General features: G+C 42.5%; 1 protein-coding gene across 2 annotated transcripts in view; it reads left to right on the top strand.

Moving 5' to 3' along the window:
* The window catches only part of pof1b (POF1B actin binding protein), an 83,395-nt gene that overhangs the window by 21,235 nt on the left and 39,575 nt on the right, over nt 1-22,585 (top strand). For both annotated transcript variants that reach the window (XM_033030412.1, XM_033030413.1), the window contains exons 2-6: nt 1,506-1,598; nt 4,971-5,093; nt 9,604-9,720; nt 11,419-11,574; nt 21,505-21,647. In XM_033030412.1, coding sequence (XP_032886303.1) covers nt 1,506-1,598; nt 4,971-5,093; nt 9,604-9,720; nt 11,419-11,574; nt 21,505-21,647 — 632 coding nt within the window. The remainder of the gene's footprint in view (nt 1-1,505; nt 1,599-4,970; nt 5,094-9,603; nt 9,721-11,418; nt 11,575-21,504; nt 21,648-22,585) is intronic.

Below are 22,585 nucleotides of genomic sequence, written 5' to 3' on the forward strand. Positions count from 1 at the left end.
TTGACTGCAGCACTTCAGCAGGGAATTTGCTTTCAAGGCTTTGTTCCATTTCTATCCACTAGCTGCACATTCTTCAGACTTCTTAATGCTTTTCTCACTAAATTAAATTACCATGCTGCAAGTTTCCACGACATGTATTCCACAGAACAACAAAGAACCTTCATTGGAATCTCCAGTAAAACAGGCATCAGTGAAGTCCTCTCAGCCATGTTGTGTGCTCCCTGCCTAGCTAGCCTGAAACAAAGCACGTGATTGGTCAACTGGCTTCCGACTCCATGTTAAACGTGCTTTGATTGGACTAAAATTACCCCAAAAATTTCCGTTTTTTTCTCTAATTTAATAAAAAAATGTGCAAGTTTTGTTCTTGACGAGTTTCAGGGATGATTTATATAATATTTTTACACAATATGTGAAAATTTCATATGGTTCCGTGAGTTGGGTCACGAAATTGCACAAAAAAGCTCCTCTGCCCACAGCCTACACATTGATAAGATTTGCAATAAGACAAAACAAAGAATCTGGTTTCTCCGCCGACAGATCTTTTGGAGCAAGTAGATAAATCCTTTTGTTATTTTTTACCGCTGTAATAATGAGTTTTGTAATACTGTGGGACTGCATGGTATGGGGGTTTGTCTGCTACTACAGGGTCAAGGCTGCTCCAACAATTACAAATCTGCACAAAGATTGTGGGTCAACCACTTCAGAAATTGTATAAATCATCCTACCATAAAAACATATTAAGGATGGCCAACAATATTTCTTCTGACCCCAACCACGTTCTGAACAGTGAGCTCAATTTGTTACCATCAAACCGGAGATATAGGGTTCCAAAATGTAATAAGGTTAGACTGAAGCACTCTTGTGTCGAACTAAGTACGGCGCTTAATCCCAGGTCAAATGCATGCTGATGGGCCTCAAATGTTGTCTTCTGTTATTGTAATGTTGTGTTGAATGTATGTATTTTTGGGTCCTGCCTTGATGTCTTAATGCATGACTTTTCAAGTCTCTTTTGTCTTTTATATGATGCTGTAAATGGAGCTGCTGCGATGCAAAACAAATTTCAGACTTTGTTCTGACAATAAAGTAATATCGTATCGTATTATTTAAACAAATGCTATAAATTCTGCATGCACTAAGAGCAACTGCATTAAAACTCAGCAAGGTGTCTCTTTCCCTGAATGTGAGCCATCTTGGTAGGTTTTTTTATATAGTTGCTCTTGAATCTTGAATGGCACAAGTTGTATCTTGTATTTTAACTTCTCCTGTGATTTGTTAAACACTGAACACTGTCAAACTGAGAAAAGAACTGAAATGTGTTGTCCAAAAGCAACAAAGCAAATAGGAACCACTATGCACATGATTATGAATCATTTTGTATCTTGCATTTTGGTTAGTTTAATGATGTGATTTGAATTTTATTTGTAACAATAACTTATTCTCCCGCAAAGGTTTAAAAAAAAAAGTTGTGCATTAATTAACATAATGTAATGCATCTTTTTGTGCAGGTACAAGACCATCAGCAACAATATCAACATGGTAATGAAGTCACCTATGTACAGAACAGCCCCGGGCAGGTGGGGTTGTCAAGCCCCACAGAGGTATGAGTTGGTAGTTTTACAAGCATGTCGAAACAGAACCTATAATTGTCTTGTCACTTTATGTTTTGCTGTATTAATTTTGCAAATTTAACCTCCCTGCTTACTGATGTGTGTGTGCAATGACAAACTGAAGTTAAATCTACCTTAAACCATGCTTATTTATTTTAGTTTTGTGGTATCTATTGAGGAGATAAATCCTTTTTTTTTAAATTGAAGATTTGTTTTTCTTAGCAAACACCAGTTGTGTTTATTACAGTGGAATCTTTAGAGGCAAATCAATTCAGAATATGAGTCATGGCTATTGAATGTGGAATAATGTGGGTCAGTCTGCATGCATGAAGCTTTATTCACAGGAGAAAGCCATTGCTTTCTTGTTACATGGTAAAGTCTCATATTCTTCTGAGCTCTTAAAGCCCTGTCCCACGGTACGAGTTCATTCCAAGAGCTCTCCCGAGTTTGCCCTGATTCGAACTTGGAGATTTACGGTAATGGCCACTTGTCGGTACTCTGGGCTCTCGTGGACATTTTTCAACATGTTGAAACATCTACCCGTGCGCACCTGCCATTAGCGAGTCTTCCCGAGTACCTGCTGTTAGCGGTACGAGCCGCAAAGAGACGTCCCCGAGCTCCGATGTACCCACTACGTTCATTCTCAGTGCTTACCACGAGTTTGATGTTTTTAAAACTCGGGAGAGCTCTTGGAATGAACTTGTACCGTGGGGCAGGGCTTTTACAAGCACCATGGTGAAATAAAGCTGTATAATGCAGACCGTAAAATTTAAATAGCAGTATATCTCTTGGAGAAGTCCCATGCAAATTAGCTGTAATATACTTTTCTAAGTGTGTGCCCATTCCAATGTCAACACGGAATCTAAATTCAATGGTGATTTAATTGACACGTGTGCAAAGTGCTAACACAAGGAAATTCTTGTTCTTACAAACAGTCCAGCAGAGTATTGCCATAATCCCAATCGCCAATTAACAAGTGTACAGAAATAGTCTACTGAGCCCACATGCAAGAAGTGCATATTTTGACTTCATTTTCAAACTCCATGCTCTCGTTCTTATGAGCGCTGTGAGATCAAGGCTACTGCGAACCTCCAGCCATCTCCTTTATGGATGCCACGTCCCTCTCCTCGCCCTTCTGCCTTTGTTTCCCAGGGGCGCCTCCTGCAGCTGATCATGAGGACTCAGTTGGCCAGACTCCAGTTCCCTCTTCTCTCCTACCGGGTCTTGAGTTGGCCTTGCTCCTCTCCCGTCATGTCCATTGTCATCGTCGGCTCCATCCTCCTGGTCTCTGGTCTTCGAAGGACGAGCAGGGGTCGGCACTGCAGTCTCCCCTTCCAAGCCAACGGTCCATCGGCTCCAACGAGCAAGGAACCGACTCGGCAGCCACTTCCTGCAGGCCATCATCCGCCGGGTCTTACGCTCTGCCTGCGGGGGTCAGCTCCGCCTGCTACTGCAATCTGCCGGGTCTTGAGTTGGACCAAACAAGGGCCTTGGCCTTCTGGGAGTGTCAGCTGCACGTGTCCTCTCAAATTGTTACCCAATAACATTAAATTATGTAAGCACTTAAATCTGATACAAGTCTCAATGCCTATTCAAATGTTTAGAAATCAGATCTTCACTTTCCAGTCATTTAAAGTTGAAGTCTATGGCATTCTTTCTAGCCTTTTCTTTCCTCTTCTTACTTACAAAAAAGTAAAGGGAGCATAGGAAGCTGAATTTCATTTTCCCTTTTTTTCCCTTTTTTTTAATAGACCCAATAAGTAAATAAGTAAATGTGCAGGCCATTTCTAGAGACATTAACATATGAGGAGCAAGGTTAGGCCAGTTGATACCGTGTGTCTGCTCCATTATTTTATAAGATGGCTTATCTTTAACCTCAGTACTTCTCTACTGCATGAACCCATTATTCCTTTATTCCTTTGATTTTTATTTTGAGTATACTCAATGTTGGCATCTTCACAGTATATAGGGAATTTCAATGGTTCACAACTCACTAGGTGAAGAATGTGTTTCTGGCCACTTTCCTAAACGCTAACTCCGTATTATGAGACAATGACCCCCTGTTTCTAGTTGCTCTAGACCGGGGAAAATATTACTTCCGTATCAACCCTGCAAACCCCTTAAGATATTTGAACATTTCAGTGAGGTCATTTATTGTTACAAATTTAAGAAATTGGAATCTGAATCTGTTTAATCTGTCCTTTATTAACGATCCTGATTTTCAAACCTGCTCCACTGTTTTAAATGATCACAGTTCTTCTGCTCCTTGTACTCAATTTTGCTTTCATGTCCAAAATCTCTTGAGCTGAGATAACCTGAAGATGAACTGCTTTGATTATTAATGGTTCCCTAAAATTTTAGTTAATTGTTGGGACACATTGTTTGGATGAACCATCATAGCAGTTTGATTTTGTTTAACATTTGTTTTATTGTATAATAAACTTTATTAGTTTACTCTAAAATCTTTAAAACTTTAAAACCAAGAACTCAATAGAAAATAGAATTGTGGGCGGGTTGTGGCTATTTGGCCATGTGAATGAACATAATGCGTTCTTGCTTTGAGAGAATGCCATCGAACGTACCTACAATAACCTACATTAAAGATAGGCTCAAAATTATTTTAATGTAGATTCTATAATAAATGAATAATAAATGCCCCATCTTCATTAGTCTCACCCTGTTTGCCCCATATCCTTCTAAACCTATCCTATCCAAGTACCTGTCTCGACTACTTCCTCTGGCAGCATAATTGCTGTGAAGTATTTTGAGATATATTGAGGAAGTACAGTGTAACTGAAACCTTACTCTTTCCTTCTCTTTCATTGAAATTAATTTAAAGTGAGCGGAGTGTCATGCTTTGTATTTGGTTGGGTTGATTTTGCCTTCCCTTGCTAAGCTAAAGACATGGAAATGAACATAGGATGAGTGCATTTCAAAAAAAAAAGTAGCACAATGGCACAGCTCATAGTCTGCAGCCCATACCTGCAGAGTTCAATCCTCACCTCAATGCTATCTGTGTAGATTTTGCACATTCTCCCTTTGACCCCGTTGATTTCCCTGGGGAGCTCTAGTTTCAACTATTGAACCATTCCTCCCATATACCCAAGACATGCAGATTGGTTAGCTAATCGGCCTTTGCAAATTTCCCCTAGGGTATGCATGAGTAGCAGCATCTGGAAGAGTTAGTGGGAACATGGGATTCACTTAGGATTAATACACGTGGGTGGTTTATGGTCAGCATGGATTTGGTAGGCAAATGGCTTGCAGTATTTCCATGCTGTATCTCTCTGTAACTCTATGAAGATGGGATAATTTTAGTTCATGAATGTATTAAAAAAGAATTGTCCTTTGTTTGTGACACAGGTACAAAACAGGCAGCATCAATATATACTGTCCCAAAGCATGAAAGGAATAAATATTCCAACTGAGTCGGAAGTTATAGTACATAAAACATTCGTGACAGTTAATCAAGTTCCATCTGCACAGGTAAGAGTTGATGCAAATAATTATTAATTACCAATTTTATATATCCATGCCAAGGTATAAATTGTTAGTATTTTTATATCATCTTAGAAAATGAAAGAATAAATAAGATAGATTAATTTATTCCACCAATGCTTTAATATTTCACTATAAAATTGTACATAATTAATTTGTCCATATTATTAGGCCAAATAGTCATTTTCAGACATCCCTCTTGCTATACGGACTCATTCGAGAGCCTGTAAATTGAATTAGCCTCAGTAAACTTGGAATCTTTGCAATTAAACTTTTTTTTTTGTTTCCATTAACAAATCTGTATCTCTATTAAAATTGTTTTTTGAGTTTCTGTGATTGTGCAAGGAAAGTATGAATGAAAGTTCTTTTGTCTAAACATAATCAATTTGTCTGCACCATGGATATTCAGCCCCTGGTAGGCTAGTATGTCCGGGATTGTCCTGGTATGCAATGAGTTGAGTGGCAGTTTTTATTTTCAGGAAAACTGCACACCACTTGGTGTGAATGTCAGTGGTGGGAGAGAAAGCTGAAGGCTATTATATAGGGTAGACACAAAATGCTGGAGTAACTCAGCGGGACAGGCAGCATCTCTGGAGAGAAGGAATGGGGGACATTTCGGGTCGAGACAAATTACTCCAGCATTTTGTGTCTACCTTTGATTTAAACCAGCATCTGCAGTTCTTTCCTACACGTTATTATAAAGGGTCAGACGTGAAAATATTAGTAGGATTAGATAAAATGAACATTTCTGAAAGTGAAATGCATTCTGAAAGGAACATGCATTTCTGATAGATAAACCTACTAGAGATTCTAGTTGTTCAGTTGAATGGACCCAGAGCAATCCTATTATCCAATGTCCCACTTACTTTCAACTTGTGGAGGTTGCGATTAAACCTTGCACTGGAACTGTGCTGTTCTTACAATTATGCTGGGCCTTGGTGGGATTGCACCTTGATGAGCATTGTGCACAGTTCTGATCTACTTACTAAGAAAAGGTGAACTTGCAAATGAGGAAGTGCAACACAGTTTCACCAACCTGATTCTTGAATGGTGTGTGTGCTACATGAGGAGTGATTAAGTAAACTGGGTTAGTATTAGGTTCATACAGCGTGGAAATAAGCCCTCTGGCCCAACTTGCCCATAACCTGTCCTATCCATGTACCTGTCTAAATGTTTCTTAAAAGTTGTGATAGTACCTGCCTCAACTACCTCATCGGGCAACTCTTTTCATACACCCACCACCCTTTGTGTGAAAAAACCCCTGAGGTTCCTATCAAATCTTTCCCCCCACCTTAAACCTCTGGCCTTGGATTCTCGATTCCCCTACTCTTGGCAAGAGATTGTGTGCATCTAATCCTCTCATGATTTTGTACACTTCCATAAGATCAATCAATCAATCAACCTTTATTGTCATCTTGCAAAATGAGAAGACGTTTCCCAGGGAATACCGGAGCATCGCACATGCAACTTAAAACATTTCATACATTGTTGTTGCCGCACCAGTCCACTAGTTGTTTTACTTCCTCCCTGTACATTGATTCCTCATCTCCGCTGATGAGTCCCACCACTGTTATGTCATCCGCAAATTTTATGATCCTATTGTCCCTGAATCAGGCAGCACAGTCGTGTGAGCAGTGTGAACAACACCGGGCTGAGCACACAGCCTTGAGGGGAGCCTCATCCCGCATCCTCCTGCGCTCCAAGGAATAGGAGTCCCAGGCTGCTCATCTTTCCAGCTCAGGCTCTCTTGTCTTGGCAACATCCTCGAAAATCTTCCCTACACCCTTTCCAGTTTGACAATATCTTTCCTATAACATGGTGCGCAGAAATGAACACAATACTCTAAATGCGACCTCACCAACGTCTTATTTAAATGCAACATGGCCTCCTAACTTCTATATTCAGTACTCTGACTGATGAAGGCCAATGTATCAAAAGCCTTTTTGACTACCCTATCCATCTGTGATGCCACTTTCAAATAACTATTTACCTGCATTCCTAGATTCCTCTCCTTTACAACACCCCCCAGAGCCCTACCATTCACTGTGTAGGTCCTGCCCGACCTACACATTAAATTTTCATAGAATGAGAGGAGATCTCTGTGAAATGTGCAAAATACTAACAGGGCTAGCCTGCCTGGCTGGAGGAGTCCCAGTCTTATGTCAAATGATTGAGTTGAGCCACAAAGGGCTGTAGAGGCTAAATCACTGAGTATATTTAAGAAGATGATAAAACGATTTCTAGATGCAAACTGCATCAAGTCATGGGGAGAGAGTAGCAATATACTGTTGAGATAAATGATCAGACTAGATGGTAGCAAGCTGAAAGAGCTGTGTGTTCCGCTCTTGTCCTTATTTTCAATCTTTCTGCATTTCTATGAAATTACCGTGAAGGCACCATAATTGTTCATGTTAAAATAATACATATAATTGTCTCTAATTGAGTTTGCTATAATTTAATGCAGCATTATTGATTCTAATGTCAATAGTGTGTGGGGGATGATAGAATTCCACGTGCAAATTATTTTTTTAACTGACAAAGGAACATTGACCAGGTTTTCCTGGAATATACACACAAGGACACTCTAAGGATAAAATGAACTCTGAAGTGAAAATCAAAAAGTAACTACAGCTGCTGGAAATCTGAGATATCTATATATTACTAAAACTCTGTTTGTTTGTTTGTTTGTTTGTATGCATGTGTGTGCGAGAGATCCAAACCCCCCACCAAAACGGTACACGATTATGCTACAATTTTTGGCCCACCTTACTCACCATTGTCCTGCGATGTAAATGAAGCAAGTTTTGCTTAGATTGATGGTATATATTACGTTATTGACATTTTAAACTTTACAAAAATCACATTTCAAACCATTTTTCCACTTGCCCTGCCAGTCAGCCACGTTCGATGTCACAGTTATGTCACAATGGTATCCCGATTCTCATTTACATAAAAAATCATGATTTTCAAAAAAACTCGGTTTCAATCAAATTCTTCCGTTTTCATTAACAGCTAACATTGTGTTTGAGTTATTTTAAAGAAAAAACTTGATTTTAATTGAGAATTTCATTTAAAATAAAAAATCACGATTTTCATTGTGGGGGGTAAGATAGTGGGGAGGTGAGGAGTGGGGATGCAGAGGGATAGAGGGAGAGGAGGGGGCAGTGAGGGGAGAAGGAGGGGAATGTGGGGGAGGTGAGGAGGGAGAGTGAGGGAGGATAGAGGGAGAGGAGGGGGGAGTGGGGGATAGAGGGAGAGGAGGGCAGTGGGGGAGGTGAGGAGGGAGAGTGGGTGAGTGGGATAGGGAGGAGGTGAGAAGTAGTGGAGCAGGGAGATAGAGGGAGAGGAGGGGGTAGGGAGGGCAAAGGGGTTATGGAGGGTGGGAGTGACTGAGGAGAGGGGAAAGAAGGAGGGGAAGGGAGTGCTGGGGGATGAGGGCGAATGGAGTATAGGGGTAGGAAGAGTTATAGTACATAAAACATTCGTGACAGTTAATCAAGTTCCATCTGCACAGGTAAGAGTTGATGCAAATAATTATTAATTACCAATTTTATATAGGAAGAGGGATGACGAGGCGCTGTTGGGGGAGGGCTGCAGTGACGCGGGCCACGACGGGGATCTCTGGCGTCACAATGGGACCCCTCAGCCGTGCCTGCGCATCCACGGTTTACTTTCCACAGATGCTACAGTACTTGACTAGCTGAATATTTTGTGGCATTTCCTTTACTTCTGGTCCTTGAAATGCTTTGCGCGACTGACCTACCATTCATCTTTTGGGCAATCTCTATAAAGCACCATTTTCTCTTCAATTTACTGCCCTCAATCTTCCTCGGCCCTGCCACTGAGACTCCTGGCTTTCCTCCTCCCACCACTTCCAATTCATCCACCTCTCAATTAATTTCTTCCTGATAACAGCCCTCCCTTCTTGAAGGTTCCTGCCACTCCATTTGAAAACTCCAATATCTTCTTGCCTCCCACCACTCCCCACCCTATCACTCTTCATGGAGCTTTGGTTTATCTCTTCCTCCCAGCAACAACAGTCATCCATCAAAGACCTTCAGGGTTAACTTAATCCTTCTGCACCCGGCCATACCACCATTACTGCCTTGAGAGTAACTCCCACTCCAAATGCTTCTCTGCTTTCCCTTTGTGCTCCATCATCTCTAATCCTCCACCTCCTTGAGGTCATTGACTAAATGCTATGCTTAACACCCACAACCTCCCCTCTCCAACTACCCATCCCCCCCCCCCCCCCCCTTATTTTGCAGTCCCCATCCCTTCACCAAACCTGCAATTGGAACAGAGTATCAGATGGCCTATTGTCAGGGAAGAAAATGTGCCAGTGTGTTTGGATTGGATAAGCCAGCATCTGGAAGTGTGGTTGGCACTGCACTGTTAAACCTACCACCTTTTGGCTGCACTGGAATAGGGAGTGTTCAGTCTAAAACCACCTTGTGATGATGACTCAAGTCTAACTGTCATTTGACTCTGTTTATAGGTATATGAGGGTGTTCAAGGCTTTCAATCCTATCAGAACATTGGAAATTCGCAAACCCACTGGGAAGATATCAAATACAGTGAAAGCCAAATAAGAAATGATCGAAGCCCTGTGCAGGTACCGTTTACGCTACGGCTTTCCAATGTTTTTCACATGTTTGGAACTATTTCAATTAATGCTTTTTCACATTTGCAATTCCACTCAGAATAATGTTTAAGAAAGAACTGCAGATGCTGGTAAAATCAAAGGTAGACACAAAATGCTGGAGTAACTCAGCGGGTGAGTTACTCCAGCAGTTTGTGTCTACCTCCACTCACAATTATGTAGAACCACAGATGCTGATTTACAAAAAACAATGCAAAGTGCTGGAGTAACTCAGTGGGTCAGTTGGCATGGCTGGAGAACAGGGATGGATGACATTTAGGGTCTGAAGAAGGGTCCCAACCCGAAACATCACCTCTCCATGTTCTCCAGAGATGCTGCCAAACCCGCTGAGTTACTTCAGTGCTTTATTTTAGTTTAGTATAGAGATACAGGTGGAAATAGTCCTTTCGGCCAGCGATCCCCACACATTAACACTACACTACACCGACTTTTACATTTACCAAGCCAATTAACCTACAATTCAATTCAATTCAACTCAACTTTAATGTCATTGCACAAATACTGAGTATGGGTACAACGAAATGCAGTTTTGCGTCAGTCCGTAGTAGTGCAATATAGAAATTTAAAAAAAAAGAGGATACAGAATAATAAAAAATACAGAATAATTAAACAATGGGGACAGAGGGACCGGAGGAATCTATCGGCGGGACTCCGAGTTCAGCAATGCGACGGTATGATTGTAGAAGCTGTTCCTCATCCTACTGGTACGAGACCTGAGGCTCCTGTACCGCCTCCCTGATGGGAGGAGGGCAAACAGTCCATGGTTGGGGTGGGAGGGGTCTTTAATGATCTTCCCAGCTCATTTCAGACACCGTTTTCGGTGGAGGGCATCCATGGCAGGGAGCGGGGCACCGATGATGTGCTGCGCGGTTTTCACCACCCGTTGTAGTGCCTTCCTGTCCGCAACAGTGCAGCTGCTGTACCATACCGTGAAGCAGGCGGTCAGGATGCTCTCGATGGTACACCGGTAGAAGTTGGTCAGGATCTGGGGGGACAGGTGGGCTTTCTTGAGCCTCCTCAGGAAGTTGTTCTGTACGTCTTTGGAGTGTGGGAGAAAACCGAAGATGTCGGCGAAAACCCACGCAGGTCACAGGGAAAACGTACAAACTCTGTACAGATAGCACCCATAGTCGGGATCTAATCCGTGTCTCCGGTGCTGCATTCGCTGTAAGGCAGCAACTCTACTGCTGTGCCATCGTGACCGCGGTGTTTTGTTTCTGCTCAGAATACTAAAGGCCCCCTTTGACTATCTCAGTCCTTGGACAATTAAGTTTCAGTAGCAGATGGAATAATTTGCAGGTAGCTGATTAGATACAAAATTAAATATCTGTGGGTTTGAGCTTTCTACTCATGATTAATATTTGGAATAAGGTTTTACAAAATGAATGAATTAAATCGTGGAAGAATATTTCATAGAAAAACAAATGTGAACAATGTTTTACTATTAACGGTTCTTAGGTTTCCGCATTGTTGTCACTGCAGGCATATATAGAACACAGGTATATTTATGAGCATGCCACACATTGTGCCCTCTTGTAGGTTGTATGTAATGGAGGTTTGGGGATGGTTTGGAAATTGAGCCCTAAGGTGAGGAAATTTAACTTCAGATTTGTGAACATTTCTTCAAAGTTAATAAATGTTGCTTTGCAGGTTGTGTCTTATCCGAATGAACACATCACGTCTCGGAGTACACGAAGCTCTGTCACATCCCAAGAATATGACCTACACTCAGAGGAAACCCAGATGAAATGCTCTGGAGGAGGGAGTCCAGTACCAGCCAGAACCCGGAGTCCTCACCCCAGCCAGGTACTGCAGTTACTTTACGACCTAGTTTTTTCACTGCACCTCGGTACACGTGACAATAATACATTAAACTAAACTAGGTTGAAATTTAAATGCAAAATTGGTCTATTTTTCATCGTTCTTTCATTTAGCGTGTTTGGTTCAGTTTAGGGTCTGCAAGTTTGCAAAACTAAACCCTTGTTATGAGAAGAGGTAAATTAAGATGGTTGTTTTATCTATGCTTTTGGCACAATTAAGCCCAAGGTTGATTTTGTGACTCCATTTCAAATGAGATGACTGAGTTTAGGAAAATGTCGCTAAATTCAGTTAAAATGTTGTTGCCATGACTTAGTATAACATCAATCCCATACAATGTTTTGATGCTAAATTAACTGTGATTTTGCAATGCTTTGTTGTTTTGCAGATAAATCTGCACAATAATTGAGCTGTCCATTTATAAATGCCAGTCTCTGGAGCAGAACATCCAACCTTTATCACAATTTAAATTACATCAGAATTATAATTGGCCTTTAACAAATCCACTCCGAATAATAAATGATCATATGTAATTCTTGGCTTATTCAAGCTAACTCGGCTCTTCAAACAGCCGTGACTTTATTCTTGCCTTTAATCACATGAAGATGAAATGCTTCTCATGTAATTTTATTGACAACTTGTTGGACAGGAGTATCTGATTACGTATATCTTTGGCAAAATGATGCAAGATGACATATATATTGATGTTAGTTTTAGCTAAAGCTATAAACCAGGAATGCACTCAGCCTTGTTTTTCTCATCAAAGACAACAAGGAAGTCTAATGATTAGTCCAACTGTGCTCCTGTTGGTGAGGGGAAATCAATACTGTTTACTGAACCAAAAATCAAAAATGCTAGAAATACGCAGCAGATTTGGTAGTTGTGGTTCAGGATAAAGACTCTTCATCAAACTGTTCACTTGCCCTAATTGTATTCATTGTCACCTACTGGCCATGCTAATACATATTAGGTGAGCACAGTATTGAAAGCAAGGTGATGAAGTTTACCGAAGCCCAAATCACTCCTTGATCTGTCTGGTCAAGTGCAATTTGGGGCAGATCTTGCAAAGGACTCATAAGCTACTTGAGGACTCGAGAGCTTGTCAAGCATTAAAGCCCTGTCCCACTGTACGAGTTCATTCAAGTGCTCTCCCGAGTTAAAAAAAAAAATCAAACTTGTGGTAAGCACGTAGAATGAACGTAGCGGGTATGTCGGAGCTCGGGGGCCGTCTCTTAGCGGCTCGTAACGGCTCGTCTTTCTCAAATATTGAAGAAGTCCTGCTTTTCAATCGGTTTGTAGGAGGAAGAATGGGGCAAATTGCTTTGGTTACTGAAACATACCCAACATGTGGAAAAACAAACTGATTAAACTGGATGTGAGCAATATGTTTAAAATTATAACAACGTGTAAGAAAAACTGAGGCTACTTTGTGTTCCCCTTTGTCATTTTTTATATAATATTTTATAAGTTTTCTCTATTCTATTCTAGCTAGTGTTGTTTGCTTAAAAACAAAATAAAGTGTTTGTCTCTGACACCACCTCCTACCTTCTCCTGGACTATGAGCTCACAACTGAATCTGTAACCACAGTTCCCTCATCCTTGTGCAATCTACCTCTCCCTGCTCCTAAGAAACACAGCAGGATTACATAGAAAATAGGTGCAGTAGGCCATTGATGATTGAATATCTTTTTTAAATTACAAGTGGTTTCAATTCTATGAAAACTTTTCCATGTAAATCAAATGGAATAAATAAATAACAAATTGTAGTTATCAAAGTGTTCTACTTTAATTAACTTTAAGATTGACATATCTTAAGAGGGATTTTTTTCACAAATGTCTTCCAGCTGTTGGCAACTGTCTGTTGTAAGTGCAACACTATAGTGTTGTGAACAACTTCAAAGGCACAGCTAATTATTTTGTGGTTAAGGAAGACCTTGTTTCATCTGCATTAATTGAAAAATGTTGAAATAAAACCAAGATGAGGTTAAATGAAACGGGACATTGTATCGGACCGTACCCAAAGTCTTTTGATTTAATTTGTGTTGTGTAACAATAATGTCTATTCCTGTACGAGTGCTGACTAGTAAGGAATATTCACCAGCTTTGCTGTGTTCCCTACTCTGAAATGCTTTGCACTTGTGACTAATGATAGCATTATTATAGGCTAACCGATTTCAATTCAAGGCTAAACACTAAAGGGCCTGTCCCACGAGCATGCGACTGCATGCGGCAAGCGCGACCAAACCGGAAGCGGGGGCCGCGCGGAGGTCGAGTGATCCCCGTACAGGGCCGGTCCCACCAGCATGCAACTGCATGCGGCGAGCGCGACCAAACCAGAAGCGGGGGCCGCGCGGAGATCGAGTGAGTGACGTGAAGTTCGAGCGAAGTCCGCGGGAAGTCCGCACGTGACGTACGACGTTGAGACGGTGCGTACGCCCGTCGATGCGGTGTGTATGACCTCAATGCGGCTGCGGGCCGGCAGGCCGTTGCCGTGCGGAATTTTTGAACACTGTCAGTTTTCCGGAGTCCCGCGCGATGTCGGGACCAGATTCTCACAACTCCATACGGCTCCGGCGATCGAAGTGGGACCGGCCCCGCGAGGCGGTACGGCTCAAGCGACCGCGTTAGGTCGCGCTTGCCGCATGCAGTCGCATGCTCGTGGGACAGGCCCTTTACTCTCTGACGCCACCTTCTACCTTCTCCTGGACTATGAGCTCACAACTGAATCTGTAACCACTGTTCCCTCACCCTTGTACAATCCCCCTCTCCCTGCTCCTAAGATCCACAGCAGGATTACATAGAAAATAGGTGCAGTAGGCCATTCGGACCTTCGAGCCGGCACCAACATTCAATATGATCATTGCTGATCATCTAAAATCAGTACCCCGTTCCTGCTTTTTCCCCTATATCCCTTGATTCCTATAGCCCTAAGAGCTAAATCTCTCTTAATCTTTGCCCAGCTATAATAATTATTTCAGCTTGTTCTTGCCTGATACAATTTATGTCTTCATGCCTTGATTCACAATTTTCCTCTTTTTCACTATACCCACCTGTTTCATGGCTTATTTGAGAATAAGAGCCATACAGCACAGAAACGGGCCCTTCGATTCACCAAATCTCCGCCAATCACCAAGTACTCATTTATAGTTATTCAACATTGTTTTACCATTTATTTTCTCTACATTCCCATCAACTCCCCTCTGAATCAACCACTCGCTTACACACCGTTTGGAGCTCCGGAGCGTTGGGCCTGCAGCATCGACATCATGGAGCTGTAGTTCGTGGAGCTCCCAACGCGGGCGGCGCTGACTACAACATCGCAGAGTCCCTGGGGCCCTTTGCCGAAGGCCACCAGCGGGAGTCTCCGCCCGGCGCGACCTGGGGACGTCGGGAGCTGCGGACTCCGGTGGGAAGCGGCCGTTTTGGAGGTCCAAGCCGCTAAGGTTGGCCTCCAGTCCCGACGTTGGAGTTCCAACATCCCGGCGAGCGGGCCTGAGTGGCGGGCTGCCGTAGCGGCGACTGTGGTGAGCTCCGGAGGCCCCGACCACGGGTGAACATCGAGGAAGAGACTGACTTTGGTGCCTTCCCTCACAGTGGGAAACCTTTGATTCTGCTGTGTGGGGATGTTTTATGTTGAACTCTATCGTGTGTTGTGTTCTTTATTTTATTGTATGGTAATCACATTTCACTGTGTCAACTGGCACATGTGACAAATAAATGTATCTTGTGTCTTGTATCTTGGTAGAAAAAGAGTCAACATTTTCTATACATGGTCTTATTAAAGAGATTTTATCAGTTTATAGCTCAGTATTTCAGTTTTAAAGATGCATGAGGATCAACAGGAAAAGAGTTTTCCATCACGGTACACCAAAATTCAGATGGGAGTGGTACGGTTAGTTTGCACAGTAGAGGAGGCATTAGAGAAGCAGGTTATGAATTATTTTTTGAACCTCACTATGAAAAAATGACTGAGAACATTTCCCCAGATCAATAAGACATTTCCACATTCACAACTGGATATACTTTGAAAATGTATTGAAAAGATCTCATAATGACCTACTTTGAAAGGGAAAAGTACAGGAGGAGCAATTAAAAAGAAAGCATTGCAGGGCTCTCACTTAACTTTTTTTCTCTGTAGCCAGACTAGGCTGCTTTTTAGGTTGCCAAATGACAATTTAGATGGTCATTTAAGACGGCTTGCATGCGACAAAGTGCTCGGACGAAGTGGGTAGTTACCAGTCGGAATTATGCTCAATGAAGCATTCACATATTATTACTGCTTCAAATAAAGTCACAAACTAAACAAATTCACCATTCAAGACATGATATATACCACAATGACATGCAGCAAAATTATAATACAGTATCTCAACTCTTTTTACACATTGCAATGAATGCAATTTCTATTATTTCTTTCTACTTCCAAACAAAAATGTGGTTGGATTATTCAGCGTATAATCAACCCCGGTGAGACCAAGTGCAGGCTTGACGATCGCTTCGCACAACGCCTCCACTCAGTTCGCAATAACCAACCTGATCTCCCGGTGGCTCAGCACTTCAACACCCCCTCCCATTCCGAATCTGACCTTTCTGTCCTGGGCCTCCTCCATGGCCAGAGTGAGGCAACCACAAATTGGAGGAACAGCACCTCATATTTTGCTTGGGTAGTTTACTGGCACTGGAACATTGACTTCTCCAATTTCAGGTAGTCCTTGCTTTCTCCCTCCTTCCCCTCCCATTCCCAGCTCTCCCACAGCCTACTGTCTCCGCCTCTTCATTTCTTTTTCCCACCACCCTCCTGACATCAGTCTGAAGAAGGGTCTCGACCCGAAACGTCGCCTACTCCTTCGCTCCATAGATGCTGCCTCACCCGCTGATTTTCTTCAGCTTTTTTGTCTACCACCCATTCACAGAAGTTCTGTTATCCCACTTTCCTCACCCACTCCGTACACATTAGGGGCAATTTTACAGAGACAAGTTAACCTACAAAGCCACTGCGTCTTTGGGATGTGGGAGGAAACCCACATGCTTGCAGGGAGAATGTGCAAATTCAACACTGACAGTGCCCGAGGACAGGATCGAACACAGATCTCTGGTGTGTGAGGCAGCAAGTTTACCACCTCTGCCACTATATTTTGTTTTACAACACACAAAAAATAATACGTTGATAACTTTGGTTACCAAAAAAAACCTATCCATTTTCAGTCTTAAATCTCTAAGTCACGCTATGTCCCCCTTTACAGCTACTTTATGTTTTAATTCAGTTCAAGATTATGGGGCAGTACATTGGACATAAAGTTGCTACCTAAAGGTGCCAGAGACCCGGAATTGATCCTGAATATGGGTGCTGTCTGTGTGGTTTGCTCCTTTTCCCTTTGATCGCATGGGTTTTCTCCGGATACTCTTGTTTCCTTCCACATTCCAAAAGTGTGCAGGAACCTGTTTCAGACCCAACCCAAACGTAATATTTTCCTTTTGTCCAGAGATTCTGTCTGACTTATTGAGTTACTCCAGCTTTTTCTGTCTATCCTCAGTTTAAACCAGTATCTGCAGTTCCTTCCTACATACACAATGCTATACGATAGAACTTTATTAATCCCAAAAGGGAAAATGTGTGTGTGGGTATATATATATATATATATATATTATACACACACACACACACATATATATATTTATTTATATAGTTATATATTCATATATAAATATACACTTTTGTTTACTAGTTTATAATATTGTTTACAGAGTACTATGTTTACATATTCTGTTGTGCTGCTGCAAGTAAGATTTCATTGTTCCAACTGGGACGCGAGAGAATAAAACACCCTTGACTCTTGACTCTTGCTAATGTGTGGTGTAGAACTAGTGTATGGGTGATCAGTGGTCGGCATGGACTCGGTGGGCCCGAAGGGCCTGTTTCTGCGCTGTATCTTTAAATTAAACTAAAAACACTAAAACCAGAGGGAGTCTAAAGAAGGGTCCTCCAGAGGGAGTCTACCCGAAATGTCCTCCAATTTCTTCCATCCAGAAATGCTGGCTGCTCCATGGAGAACCCCCGCACAATTAAAGCATGGAATAGTTCTACCATAGTTACCCACCCTACCATAGTTACCCAATCAGACGCAACTAAATTTAAGGTAGCTCTTTTTTCCCCCCAAGAACCCTTTTTTGCTTAAGCCCACCCTCCATCACCTACAGTTTAAATTCCATTTGGAATATTTTTGGAGAACCAGGAAACCAAGAAGCAAGAGTTATTCCAGGGAGTTACTCCAGCTCCTGGGAGTGAGTCTGCATTGGGTTTCAGCGGTCGCAGCGAGTCGGCGCCTGGTCAGCAATGGCGGCCAGATCTCCCACAATGCAAAGGGAGTGAGAAAGTACCCGGCGTCAACCAGGGCGGCCGTTGATGTGCTGGCCGTGGCAGTGCGCATGTGCAGGGGGAGGACGTGCAGGCTGTGGCAGTGCGCATGTGCAAGGCGGCCGGCCTTGCCGGCAGATGAGGAGCGGCCGGAAATCGGAGACACGGCGGCCCGGACACGGATGGCAGGCGGAGACAGAGTGACAGAGAGAGAGATAGAGAGGGGGACCTGCTCAGAGTTGAGCGGTAGGTGTCCCGGGTGCACCCAGAGAGCAGCACCCAAGCGCTGTCACGCAACCGACAACCTAGGCCTGGGCCCGGAGCCGTGACAAAGAGTCGCGGCTGCGGCTCAGAAGCCCGCCAAATACGAGGGAAATCCCATCCCTGTGCCCAGGAATCTAGGATCATCCTAATCCTGCACCGCAACCAACGGACTGCAAACATCCCATATTCTTTAACCCTGCCAGGCAATTGTATCCCTATCCCAGGAATTTGCATCTACCTAATTCAGGGATTTATCCCGATCTACTTGATTTTTTTTTTTTGCTTACCAAGCCGGAAAAAATGACACGGTGTTTAGGTTGCCCGGCGGGACTTTAGGTGGCCATTGGCAACCGAGCAACCGTTATTTTCGAGCCCTGCATTGTGACAAACCACAAAGACAAGTTGTTCAGCCTGCAAGACATAATCACAGTACTGAACATTTCAGCAGCATATTAAACAAATATTGAAAGTGTATGGTCCAAGAATCAGCTTGAGAGAATTGAAGAGAAGTTTTGCAAATACTACTTGCAATTAGTGAGAAATACTCTGTCGAGTAGCAAAGTCTGCAAGATTTGATATACTTCTGAGGTGAGACCAACCATTGTTTAAGATAAATTGAGAATTGGTGATTCCAGTGAATGCAGAGATTAATTATTGTTAAATGTGTAGCTTCAACACATAAAAAAAAGATTGTGCCTCAAGTTACAACAAAAGATTGAATTAGATTTAAATGCAAGCTCTAAGAAGATGAAAAAGACAAAAAATCTAAGATGAATAATTGTTAAATGTGTAGCTTCAACACAAGTGTTTCAAATGTTATAGAGAGTGGAGAAACATAACTCTGTTAAATCTGTATTTTTATAGTGTAGTAGATGTAATATATTGTTGACGTGTTATAGTTACTTTAAAGCAGTTACCTATTTAAGGAGTGTGCCATGTGAAAAACAACTCTGCAAAACTCTGCAGGTACAGCAGCAGGCAGTGAAGAAAGCTAATGGCATGTTGGCCTTCATAACAAGAGGAGTTGAGTATAGGAGCAGAGGTTCTTCTGCAGTTGTACAGGGCCCTAGTGAGACCACTCCTGGAGTATTGTGTGCAGTTTTTGTCTCCAAATTTGAGGAAGGCCATTTTTGCTATTGAGGGAGTGCAGCGTAGGTTCCCAAGGTTAATTCCCGGGATGGCTGGACTGTCGTATGTTGAAAGAATGAAGCGACTGGGTTTGTATACACTGGAATTTAGAAGGATGAGAGGGTTTCTTATTGAAACGTATAAGATTATTAAGGGATTAGATGATTAGATTAGATATAATTTATTGCCACACAGCCAGGCTGGTGGAAATTTGGGTTGTCTGCAGCGATACAATAATAAAGAACACACAACCACAATAAAACTGTAACACAAACATCCACCACAGCATTCATCACTGTGGTGGAAGGCACAAAATTTGGCCAGTCCTCCTCCATTTCCCCCCCGTGGTCAGGACCAGAGTCCAGAGTCAGTCCAGGATCGGCTCTTCCTCACCGGAGACCGCGGCTTTAAGTTGTTGTAGGCCGCAGGCCGGCGGTCAAGATTTAAAGTCCCCGCCGCAGCCAGAAGCACCGTAGACTGCAGGGCCGGCGGTCGAAGCTCCCCTCCAGGGGTGATGGTAAGTCCATGCCGGCCCCGCGGTAGAAGTCGGCCGCGGGCCGGCAGTGATGGCTTCTTCTTCCCCCGGGTCCCCAACGTGAGATCCCGGGCTGTAGACGCCGCACCAGCTGGAGCTCTGCAGACCGCGGCTTCAGGCTGCGACTTCAGGCTGCCGGCTGCCCCGGGCCAGCGAAACGGAGCGCTCTCCTCCAGCGAGCCCCAGCGAGGGCTCACCCGCTCCATGCCGAGAGTCCACGCTGCGCCCGCCGCTGAAGCCCCGGGCGCGTCTCCGGGAAAGGCCGCGTCGATCCTTGATGTTAGGCCACGGGGGAGGCGACCTGGAAAAACTCGCCTCTCCGTGGAGGAGGCGACCGAAGCGGTTTCCCCCTCACCCCCCCACACCACCCCCCACATAAAACACACAAAGAAACATTAAATACAGACTTTAAAACATACTAAAAAAATAAAAAAAGGTTGAAAAACTGACGAGCTGCATGACATGGCTGCTGCCAGAGCAGCGCCCCCTACAGATGGACACACTAGAAACAGGAAACATGTTCCCGTTGTTGGGGGAGTCCAGAACCGAGGGCCACAGTTTAAGAATAAGGGGTAGGCCATTTAGGACGGAGATGAGGAAAAAAATGTTCACCCAGAGAATTGGTTGAAAAAGCCTCCGAAGGCAGTGGGGGCCAGTTCTCTGGATGCTTTCAAGAGAGAGTTAGATAGAGCGCTTAACGATAGCGGAGTCAAGGGATAATGGATAGTGGATGATCAGCCATGATCACAGTGAATGACGGTGCTGGCTCGAAGGTCTGAATGGCCTACTCCTGCACCTATTGTCTATTGTCTATTGTATTTGTAGAAGTAATTGAAAATTAATTGAATAAAGTGCTTATGCATGTACATAAATACACACACATTTATTTATTGCTTAAAGGTGCATGTATATGAGCCTGCATATTCTATACAAGATTTTGTTGGAGATTTATATACTCATCGTGCATACTTTACGTTGTCTTTTACACTGATGGTCTTATATGTATTTTCAAGTGGCATTTGGTATCAGCACTTAGATTTTGCTTATTTTCATATTCTTAGAGCTTGCACTTAAATCTAATTCAATCTTTGTTGTAACATGAAGCACAATATTTTTTTGTTATTAATCCAAATTATTCAAACAGTTTTTGCCATTTCACTGTCAACAACAGTCTTTTGTTTAGTTACTGTAGTCATATTTCACAGTTGCTATTCATGCCTTTTTTATGACTGGCCCCAATGGTTTAACTCTTAAGCACACTTGATAAATTATGGTTTTTGACCTCAGTCATGTTATGACTTCCATTTTTATTTCTATGTCACCAGCATGACATTTATTTAGAAGTGTTACATTGTTAGAAATAGAAATGAAAAAAAAAACGTGTGACAAAATTTGGCATCCAATGAGACCCCATTGGGATATTGTTCAATATTCCACTGTGAATTCGATTTTGATTTTCAATTTATGTGTATGCCCAAAACAAAACAATTTCTAACTCTTAATCAAGTGGCTTTCACTATTAAAAAATTGCCAGTAGCATCCTGTTCCAAAATATCATCCATCCTGTAAATTGTAATTGATAACAATGATCCTCACCAATGTAGAATTGAACTATGTAATAATTTTCTGATACCAGATCAAGAGTGCAATGGATTACGAGAGTGGTAACACAGAGAAATTGGATCCTCGATACTTTGGTGAGCTGCTGGCTGAGCTGAAATGCAAGACCACTGAGCTCCACAACATCCTGCAGGAAAATACGCAGAAAATCAAGTGCAAGTGAGTATTTAACTTACTTGTCTCTGATCAGTGGAGTTTGCGTTTAATGATTTAGCATAATTTGTTTATTCGTGGTTCAGGATTGTAGGAAAATATGTGTAAGGTTTGTTTCGAGGTAAATAAGTGATTTTAGAATCTCAGTAAAAATGCCAGCTGAGAGCAGATTATCAAACTGGCTCTCAAATAAAAAGGTTAACAAGGTAGAAGAAGGCAAATTAATTCATTGAGTCTGCTCCATCTTTCACTGAGGTCATGGCTGATCTGTGACCAGCTCCACCTACCGACCATCGCACACTTCCCTTCATATTCTTTGCCACATAAGGCAGTGGAGGCCAATTCACTGGATGTTTCCAAGATAGAGTTAGATATAGCTCTTGCGGCTAATGGAATCAAGGGCTATGGGGAGAAAGCAGGAACGGGGTACTGATTATGGATGATCAGCCATGATCATTTTGAATGGCGGTTGTGGCTTGAAGGGCCAAATGGCCTACTCCTGCACCTATTTTCTATGTTACTATATATTTTCACGAAAATCTACCAAACACAAGTTTAAAATTTACAATTGATTTACAACTTTTGTCTACCTTCGATTTTCCAGCATCTGCAGTTCCTTCTTAAACATATCCTTAAAAGGAGATGGTGCTCAGGTCTGCTGCCGATATCTTGGGTATAGTCTAGATCAGTGGTTGGTATGAGTATAGCATAATTTTGTATAACTTCTACCTGATACAAAGGCCAGAATTTCATTATTTTTTCAGGTTATTTTCCATATACTTGAGATTTTACGTTATGGCTATTTATTATCACTCTGATGTTATCAACCAATCAAAGTTGAATCAAAGTAAGAATTAAACAGAATGGATCTTGGCATTAGATCTGAACATTGCAGAAACACATACCATTGAATTCAACCCTTCAAAGTTCTCCTCATGGAAATT

Source organism: Amblyraja radiata, chromosome 12, assembly GCF_010909765.2.
Source record: "Amblyraja radiata isolate CabotCenter1 chromosome 12, sAmbRad1.1.pri, whole genome shotgun sequence".
Classification (NCBI taxonomy): Eukaryota; Metazoa; Chordata; class Chondrichthyes; order Rajiformes; family Rajidae; genus Amblyraja; species Amblyraja radiata.